Source organism: Antennarius striatus, chromosome 9 (genome assembly GCF_040054535.1).
Source record: "Antennarius striatus isolate MH-2024 chromosome 9, ASM4005453v1, whole genome shotgun sequence".
Lineage (NCBI taxonomy): Eukaryota > Metazoa > Chordata > Actinopteri > Lophiiformes > Antennariidae > Antennarius > Antennarius striatus.
The window spans coordinates 14965580-14975235 of NC_090784.1; the positions used below are offsets into that span (position 1 = coordinate 14965580).

The 9656-nt window shown below is 40.0% G+C and overlaps 2 protein-coding genes across 8 annotated transcripts; one reads left to right on the forward strand and one right to left on the reverse strand.

Moving 5' to 3' along the window:
- Window positions 1-1121: 1121 nt before the first annotated feature.
- On the forward strand, window positions 1122-6979 carry sgk2b (serum/glucocorticoid regulated kinase 2b). Of its 4 annotated transcripts, none has more exons than XM_068324412.1 (12): window positions 1122-1246; window positions 2226-2309; window positions 3971-4046; window positions 4135-4198; window positions 4275-4300; window positions 4605-4662; window positions 4748-5161; window positions 5416-5528; window positions 5953-6172; window positions 6258-6413; window positions 6491-6580; window positions 6658-6979. In XM_068324412.1, the coding sequence occupies exons 6-12, from the start codon at window positions 4606-4608 to the stop codon at window positions 6817-6819; spliced, it is 1212 nt and encodes a 403-aa protein (XP_068180513.1). In that variant the 5' UTR covers window positions 1122-1246; window positions 2226-2309; window positions 3971-4046; window positions 4135-4198; window positions 4275-4300; window position 4605; the 3' UTR covers window positions 6820-6979. The 4 variants fall into 4 exon arrangements, with proteins under 4 accessions (XP_068180513.1, XP_068180514.1, XP_068180511.1 ...); XM_068324413.1 differs by having other exon boundaries at window positions 2226-2305; XM_068324411.1 differs by lacking the exons at window positions 1122-1246; window positions 2226-2309 and adding an exon at window positions 3398-3630 and having other exon boundaries at window positions 4748-4831; window positions 5030-5161.
- A 103-nt stretch (window positions 6980-7082) lies between these two features.
- Window positions 7083-9621, reverse strand: LOC137601718 (putative transmembrane protein 244). Of its 4 annotated transcripts, none has more exons than XM_068324079.1 (6): window positions 9276-9621; window positions 8855-8875; window positions 8197-8270; window positions 7960-8085; window positions 7828-7872; window positions 7083-7751 (listed from the first exon to the last, which is right to left on the reverse strand). In XM_068324079.1, exons 1-6 carry the CDS (start codon window positions 9311-9313, stop codon window positions 7657-7659), a joined length of 399 nt encoding a protein of 132 aa, XP_068180180.1. In that variant the 5' UTR covers window positions 9314-9621; the 3' UTR covers window positions 7083-7656. The 4 variants fall into 4 exon arrangements, with proteins under 4 accessions (XP_068180180.1, XP_068180179.1, XP_068180181.1 ...); XM_068324078.1 differs by having other exon boundaries at window positions 8855-8940; XM_068324080.1 differs by lacking the exon at window positions 8855-8875.
- Window positions 9622-9656: the final 35 nt, after the last annotated feature.

A 9656-nucleotide genomic window follows, 5' to 3' on the forward strand; every position in this document is an offset into this window, starting at 1 on the left:
AATGAGCTGACAGCAAAAATCCCTGTACCGCAGGAGAACACTACTATTATGTATTGTTTGATTCCTGACGGTCTAATATGAATTTTATTTACTGTAGATTAATGTGTAATAAAACAACATATTTCAAAAACGTCAAATATCGTGTTTAAATAGTCACCTCCGGTCCTCGGGGAATATATATTATATTCTAATCTCCTGGATTTCGGTCAAGAGCTGAATCCAATTGCGCATACAGTTGACCATAATGACTCGTCCATTCCCGTTTAATTTCTATTTTGATTTGCCTTGTATTTTCTGTATTTGACAAAAAAACAGAGATACGAGAGATTCTGTCCTGAAACGTTGAAAAGCATCTTCATCCAAAACAGATCGGCAGTGAACTTTAAATAAAAAAAACTTCTTTGCCCGTAGAGTCACAACGACAGTACACAACCGTAATCACAATTTATTTAAATTTTTTTTAAATATTTTAAATATTTCGAGGCGCCTGCAATGTCCAAAAACAGAAATATTTGACAAATAACATCCATCTTTTAAGCAGGAACATCTCCAAAAGTTATTGGGTAGCCTTCCATTTTCGAGCGGCAATAATAAACTCAGAACAGAAGTCCTCGTGATCAGCCGTGTTCATGGGTTGGTTCGTGACGTCATCTCAACAGGGAAGTGGCTCTGTCCACCACGCGCGTCGTGTATGACTGTGACGACATTCCTTATTTATATAATTTATACTGAGAATTTATCCTTTGAATTTCAAAATGCGTGGTAAATGTGTAAGTTTTTAAGCAGACTGTTACTACTGAGTCAATACAAGAGACACACCGCTGAAAGGCGTTTTGAATAGGAAAAAAATGATACTTGTAGATACTTGGTCAGACTTGTGACACCACTACTTTAGTGATCCTGCTGGTGGAGTGCGCTAGTAGTTGTCTGCAGGACTCTGTGTTGTGTTCAGGGTCACCTGCTGCCTTCCTGTGGGGGTAAAACCAGCTCCAGCCAGTTCACATGTCTTGAGAGTTCAAGAGACCAGCTCTCTGGCTGAGGCCAATCGTCCAGACTCACAGAAACCAGTTCAGTTTGGGGTGACAGGGCATGGAGGGGGTCTCTCTCTCTCTCTGTCTCTGAGCAGTCTCCCCAGTTGCTGTCCAAGGATCAACTTTCTGCAACTGTAACCAAGTTACCAGCTCAGTCCTGCACTCTGTGAGGCCAAATTTAGACTTGGAGTCAAGGGCAAACGTCTTGACGTTATGTTAGTATCTGCACTCCATGTCCCACTTATCTTATTTACATCCTCCAGCCTGACAATAGTCCTCTGGAACATTTTGAGTCCTCATTTCCAGTTGGAGAGAATACCTTAAGTCACATTTCATCTCATAACAAAGTCTAATCACATCGACTTCTTGGATATGTCTATTATCTATAACCTTTTTTGTTGTCATTGATGGAAGAAATTAATTTTGTACCTTTATGTATCTGTCATGATCATGCTCAGACAGCCCTTTTTCATTAAAGAAAAATTGCTGAAATTAGAAATTTCGTATCTTTAAAAGATGCAGAAAAAATTATTCATGCCTTTGTTACTTCTAGATTGAACTGTAATTCCTAACCATCGGTCTGGTCAAGTTCCTCCATTAGGATTGTACAATGAATTCAAAATGTAGCTGCTGGCTTACTAACCTCAACTGGGAGGAGAAAGCACATCTCTCCAATCTTGGTATCCTTACATTGGTTTCTGACAAAATCTAGTATAAATTTCAAGATCCTCATGATTACATACAAAGCTCTTCACTGTGAGGCTCCGTCTTACATTAAAGATCTCATTGAACTGTATCACCCTCCCAAAGCTCTTCAATCTGAGGATGCAGGACTTTAGATAACCTGTCTGGTCGGTAAGACCTGACAGGTGAAAAATACGTGGAAGGAGTTTCAGCTATCTGGTTCCTCTACTCTGGAACGATATCCCAACTTTGGTTTGGGGGGCAGACACCTTTAGCTTATTTAAGAGTAAACTCAAAACCTACCTCTCCGATAAAGCCTGTAATGTGTAATAGGTTTAGATTCCTTTACATAAGCTAGTAAAGGTCTAGACCACTGAGAGTGTGTCTCTCCCGTAAAAGGGCGTTACATCAATTACTTTTTATTTTTTCTTTCTTTGCCTTATTCATGCAATATTTAACCTTCACATGCTTGTAAGATACTGTCGCTGTCTATGTGCTTCTCCTTGACAGGTAGGGAACAAGGATAGAAGTCAACAACCTAGAAGTCAGTGAATGCAACCTGAAGGTCCCAGCACCACATCCCCACATCAGTGGGTAAACTTCAGACAGCGACTCTATCTGGACTATCAGCCACTCTGTCTCTTTCTTTCCTTCTCTTGCCCTGTCCCTGTCTCTATTGCATTTCTTTTCCACCCAACCAGTCAAGGCGAATGACTGGCCTCCTGTCTGGGTCCAGCCCAGAGTCTGTTCCTCAATGAGGGAATTTTTCCACACTGGTGTCACTTATTTTTGCTCTTGCTCGAAGCACTTCCAGTAAAAGTGCTTCGATATATCTGCTGATGTTGTTCTACTGATGGGAGTTTTTCAACAATCTGGGAGCCAGTTTTTATTGTTTGCTTGTAACTGATCTAGAATGGACCAGTAAATTATTCATTAGAATCTTTCACCCTATAAAATAGGTGCATTATTAAAAGATTACGTCATGAGTCTTTTCTACCTGCTATGGGTAACACAGTAAGTTCACTTTCAAAGGTAACTACCTCTTTCATTACAAAATATTAAAATAGACACATATTTATTTTTTTGATGGCGCAATGATTCAGTTTGTCCAATTATAAACCATTACATTCCTTTATAAATCTCTTTGACTTTTTTATATTTTAACTTTGAGACAAATCTGTATGTTTTCTTCTCTTATAAGTCACGGAAGCTGTCTACAGATGTCAGAGGAACATCCTTTTATCCTCAAACTATTATTTAGTTTTTTGGGTATTTTGGGTCTTTTTCGGGGGGGGGGGTGTTTATAGTTTTACAGACTGGTCACTTGTAAAGACGGTTTTTCCTTTATCACAAATTTCCAGCTTGGAAAATGAAAAACTGAGAGCCATTTAAAAAGAATAACAATATTTAACTAATCGTGTTGTTCTTAAGGATCAATTGGAGACTTCATATCCGGTGTCAGTGGAAATATTTAAATGACAAGTTACTAAACCAAACCTTGCTACAATAGAATTTAAGTAAGTGTATATTTTTTCTCAAGGAATAACATTTAATAATATAATCAAGTTAAGTGGAGGTGCTTTAAATTTGACTCAAGTACAGTTGCATAATAGAGTTTGGAGCCAATTGTTCCCGCTGCCAGACATATCATGGAACATGTGCGCAGAGTTTCATTTCTCCGAGGGTCCCTAAACGCAGCATTCCTGGCACTGATTGTAGACGTCAGAGGTCCCCTCGTGGAGCTCCGCTGACAGCACCAAGACTCCACTTCAGGAGCGTCTGTCCACGCGTCCACCCGACTGGCGTGATCACTTCACATTTTATTAACCGAACCTTCTTTTGGTCCGGATGACCGTCTCTCGGGACCGACCAATGACCTACGCGAAGATGAGAGGGATTTTGTCATTTTTCTCAGGTAGTTCATCTCAGATAGTTCTTTAAGTCGATAAAATCTTAAACCAGGCTGACATGGATAGTGGGGTTTTTTTCCACGGTTTTCCAGCCAAAAGAGACGGATAACCACAAGAATTTACCTTTCAATGCAGATAAAATTGAAAAGGCCATATTATGTTATATGAAAGTTATATAGGCTAGTCAAGGAAGGTTATTTTAAATATACTGTACTATATTTTAAAAAATCTTGCAAGCTTGTGACAATAGCTTCATAACTCCGTGAAAGTATTATTCTAACTGTTTGCTAATTTGAGTGCAGCTGTTGAGCTCTTATGTAAAGGACTGACCTGTCTGTCTTGCAGCCCTGCTCAAAGGAAAGAAAGTTGGCTTCACCAACTTCTTAAACAAATTTGTTTCTACTCAACATCCCTGCCAACAGTAAGTTAGGTTAATTTTCATTACAGAATTTGGGGTGTTTTTATTTCTCCTGAATCTGATCAAAATATTTTTGATCTTGTGATTGAAGCCTGAATCCTCAAAAATCCCAGCAGCGACAGAGGAGGAGAGAAGAGGAGGGCAGAGACACAGCAGTGAGTACAGAGGCAAATGCTGAGTGTTGATGGACTAAATCTGATCACTGACCTTCTGGGTCTTTTCTCTCTTCAGATCTCAGTGGACACCACGACCTCACAGTAAGTCGTGTTTCCTCTGTTACTGGTAAACATTTTTTTCAAATACTTGTTGATGGAGGTTGAATGATTGCCCACATTTTTTATTCTGTGCTCTATACATCTTGAGCAGTTCCCTTATTTAAATATATGGTTTTAACCTTGCAACCCAAAATTAATTTTTATTTCTTCATTCATTTCTTATTAACCATAATGTAGAACAATATTAAACTATGGGTGACAAAATGTTTAATACAGTATACTATGTTGAATTTTAAAATACAGGAGTATCACAACACAAACTGTTGTCTTGCTATTTTTTAACCAGAATGAAACCTTCAGATTTTGACTACCTCAAAGTAATCGGCAAAGGGAGTTTTGGAAAGGTAAGCATGTGTTATATTGGTGTCAGTTTCAAAATCTCCTGCTTGTGTTGCTGTACATTAAAGGCCACAGCTCAGACCTCCACAGGTGCTGCTGGCAACACACAGAAAACATGGAGGATACTACGCTGTGAAGGTGCTGCAAAAACAAATGATTGTCACGAGGAAAGAGGTATCTGTCTGTCTATGTATCTATCTATCTATGTATGTATGTATGTATGTATGTATCTATCTATCTATCTATCTATCTATCTATCTATCTATCTATCTATCTATCTATCTATCTATCTATCTATCTATCTATCTATCTATCTATCTATCTATCTATCTATCCATCCATCCATCCATCCATCCATCCATCCATCCACAGCAGAGACATGTGATGGCTGAGAGGAGTGTATTGCTGAAAGGACTACAACATCCATTCCTGGTAGGACTCCACTTCTCTTTCCAGACACCAAACATGCTCTACTTTGTCCTGGACTACGTTAACGGTGGGGAGGTAAGTGTGTAAAACTACTTCTCCTTGTCGAATCTAGGACATTGTGAAAATCAAACAAATCTAAAAATGAAAACAACACAACAAATTCAGCATTTATTTGGCTCATACATTACAGTTTTGGTCATTGTTAACATTCTTTTCTGACCAACCCCCACCACAGGGTTAGTGACTGTCACCGGTCCTACTCTGGTTCTGCCTGTGTGTTCAATTTCACTGTATTTGTGAAACGTGACCACATATTTGTGCGTCCACAGCTCTTCTACCACCTTCAGCGGGAGGGGTCATTTCCTGAACCAAGGGCTGTGTTTTATGCTGCAGAGATGGCCATGGCACTTGGCTACCTCCACTCTAATGATGTTGTGTACAGGTACAGACACACACACACACACACACACACACACACACACACACACACACACACACACACACACACACACACACACACACACACACACACACACACACACACACACACACACACACACACACACTGACATAAACCCACATACAGACACACAGACATACCAGTCAATATCTTAGAAATGATTATTGTCTAGTTGGTCCAGACTTAACTGTACATTTAAAATCAGAGTCCCCAGAACTCTGTATGAAGGTACTGCATGTATTTTACAAAGCATCTTTTCCTCCACTATCACATTGAAAAATAATTTGTAAGGGAAGGAAAAGTTAATTGTTATTTCCTGTTATTTCAGGAATTGAAATAACAATCATTTTTATTATTAGTTAAGAAAAATCAAAAACGTAATTTGTCCCGTCTGTGTGTTTCCCAGAGACCTGAAACCAGAGAACATCCTGCTAGACAGCGCAGGTCATGTGATGCTGACTGACTTTGGCCTTTGTAAAGAAGGAGTGGCAGTCGGTGGGATTATGCATACATTCTGTGGAACTCCAGAGTACATTGCTCCAGAGGTTCTCCAAGGCCACCCATACAGTATAGCAGTGGATTGGTGGGGTCTCGGTGTTGTGCTCTTTGAGATGCTTTATGGACTGGTAAGGGAACCTGAAATAATTATTTTCCATTTGATCATATTTTTCAGTGTCTCCACTAATTCCACCTTAATTTCATTCCCGTCAGCCTCCATTTTACAGTCGTAGCAACGCGGAGATGTTTGAGAACATACTTCATGCACCCTTGAAGCTGCGTAGTGGAGCCTCACAGGCTGCCCGCTCACTGTTGAAGGGATTGCTGGAAAGACGCGTCTCCAAACGCTTAGGAGAGAGCCGTGATATTGTAAGTGCACAGGAAATGGGCAATGATGCATGTAAATACACCCAAACACACAAGGTCTAATTTCAGTGAATCTCTAGATGGAGCTGCAGGAACATCCCTTCTTTGCATCCATCAACTGGGATGACCTCCTGGCAAGGAGAGTTAAGCCCCCATTCATCCCAAAAGTGGTATGAACGATTCAGAATCAAAGCATGTTTATTTTCTTAATAATCCCATTGTAACTGTTTCTTTTCACCTTTCCCAGACTGGCCCCTGTGATGTCACCTACATCGACCCTGAGTTCACATTACAGCCTGTACCAGCCTCAGTGAATGAGCGATGCCAGCCGGGTGGGACTACCGAGGCCTTCCCTGGATTTTCCTTCATGAGTTCACCGGAGTTTGTGGCGCCGGAGTTGGCTTTGTAACTCTGAATTGTCTGGGAGCATGTTGTTCAAATATATATTTTTATGTCATAAATTATTGAAATGAAAGTCTATTTTTAAACACTGAACAAGAGAGTCTGACATTAACTACAAAATAATGTATTGTTCATTTGTCCAACTATTAAATTATTTTATAATTTTATCTTTTCATTATCTTCATTATTCAAAACACGGGCTGGTCACTGTTTCACTATGCTGTATTAACGTCAAAATTGAAACAATAAGCACTCAACTTTAAACGGGTTTTATTTATTTTTATACATTTTATATTCATATTTTTAAAATACAGACACACATATTGCAACTTGCCCATTCTGCTGTGACATTTGCGCCCAACAGAGGTACTGAAAAGACATGCTTTAAGGTCCTGCATAATGACAGACATCACAAACAAGATGTATAGAGGATTTCTCTACTGAATTTACACAAAAATTTGCTGCCACTCAGCGTTTGGGCAAAAAACACAAAGTGGACCCAAATGGTGAGTATTTTTTTTTTGGTGAGAAAATACAAATGACATCGGTCTTATGGGCAGCACAGACAGCAAGGAGGTCCCGGGTTCGTTTCCAAATGGGAAACGAACCCGGGACCACCTCCAATCTGTGTGGAGTTAGCTTGTTCTCTATGTGTCTGACTGGATGTACCCTGCCTCTCAGCTGTAGCCAGCTGGGATAGGCTCCAGCAGACCCGTGACCAGTATTTTGGGTAGGTGGCTGAAGACAAGATGATTACAATTGCTTCTTCTTCAAGAAGATGAGTGAATGAAGTTGTTCTTATCGTCAACTTGATGAAATTATACACAGATTGGATGCTGGTCTGTCAGTAGATGCTGAAGGAGGCATAAGTTTGGTCACTCTGGCAGGTGAAATAAGCAATCAGCTGACCATTGCAGATCATAAGAAACAAGCCACTTCCTGTGTAACAAAAAAAAAGTACATTAGAACAAAGTGAGGTCAAATGGTTGAGTGTGATTACTGATATTTGCTTTACCTAAAGCCAGCCACCACTGCCACACCATGGGAAACTCCAGCATCACTGCAACACAGAAACGAAGCACACAGTTTCAAAACACATTCAGTATTTATATTTGTACCTGGGATGATGCATTAGCTCCCTGCTCACCCAGACTGGTGATTAGCACGTGTAGAAGTGTGACAGTGAAGCCATAGTCCCAGACCCGCCTCCGTACCACCGCAGCAAACAAAAGGCCACTGCAGAAGTAAGTGAGCTCCAAAGATATGAGATTCACTGAAAAGGAGCAATGACGCAAAAAAAAAAATTATACATGAAGTGAAACTGTGCTTATACTTATTACTCTACTCAACATATTGGATATTATGAGGTATTCTGTGAACTCACCCAAATACTTGGAGTTGGATTCAGCAGGTTTGGTCTTAAAGTCAAATGGAATCAATCCGTCAAAGTGATCCAGCCTGAATAAGGGGTGAGAATGTACGGGGAAATTATTGTAAAATCCAATTAGGTGTGGTAAGCTACTTTCTATGTATGTATCCAGATGTTTTAGCCTAAGGGACCAACAAGTAATGAGGTTTAGAACAGAATTCAAATGCAACATTAACTTGGTTTTTAACTCTGTTTTGACTGTGGATGCCCTCAAATGACCAGAAATTGCAGAAATGATGGCGGGCACATGTAGCACATTTAGAATTATATTGGCAGTCTTTGTTTCCTACATTAGGAAAATTAATTTTCTGTTCATTTCTGACAAACTTACTAATTTAATTTAAACCTGCTGCGGCTGGTGATCTGAGCAGTCACACTGGATTGAAGTTATACTGACTTGTCATCATGTTGGACTGCATTAGATAAATTCATTGAGTGTTCATCTGTTGGATCATTTTGAATTCTAATCGTTACACCTTAGTGACACATTTATAACAAATCCATTAGTTTACTCAAGAGGCTGAAAGGTAACATTCCGTACATTCTATTTGTCCTTTATATACAAAAATCAGAAAAATCGGTTGTTATGCTCATGCGTGTAAGAGAGTCTCACCTGAAGGCACCAAAGCACACACTGCCAATCATGTAAAAGAGAGAGTAAAATATAACCAGACATAGAAACAAATTGAGGAGCACGGTCTGTGGGATTAAAACACAGGAGACACATAACAACACAGTAATCTGTCGACATGCTTTCCACATTTCTAAACACAAACCTAGAGATGCGTTCGCCGCCGTTTATGACAGGCTACCTAAACGTCAGAGGCGATGATGTGTGTTTTAGGCACTGACAGCGACTATACATCTGCTGTTGAGCGAATGTCGTCATATTTTTATATATTTGCAGCAACAGTCTTCATCATATATGCGTAAAAAGACCTTAGACCGCCGATCGCGTCTTGTTCATGAATATAATCGCACATGATGAAAGATCAGACGGGCGCCTGTTCGTCATGCATCAACTGTTCTCTTACCTTGGAATCGACCGCTTTGCCTGTGAATGCCATCTCATTGTTTTGCACGAAATGTTGTATTACAGAATAATCCGAGTTGCAGCGCCATATGCGACCCCTTAATCCCGAATGAACAAGTCTCCATCTAGCGGCGAGCAGCAGAACTGCGCCGCTGCTTGTGAACTCATGTCACCTTCCTATCTGGCCGGCCTTTGTTGATTGAAATGAAGATTTATCCCAATGTGTGTCTGATAGCAAGCGTTAGAATGCGATCGCATAGTTATTATAGCGATTTGTGTTTAGTGCGGAGTGTATTTTACTCAAACTGCTGCTTAAACGGTTCAGACAGACAAATGATACCGGAGAAAATAAAACTGCCGCATATGGGAGGGATTGATAGGG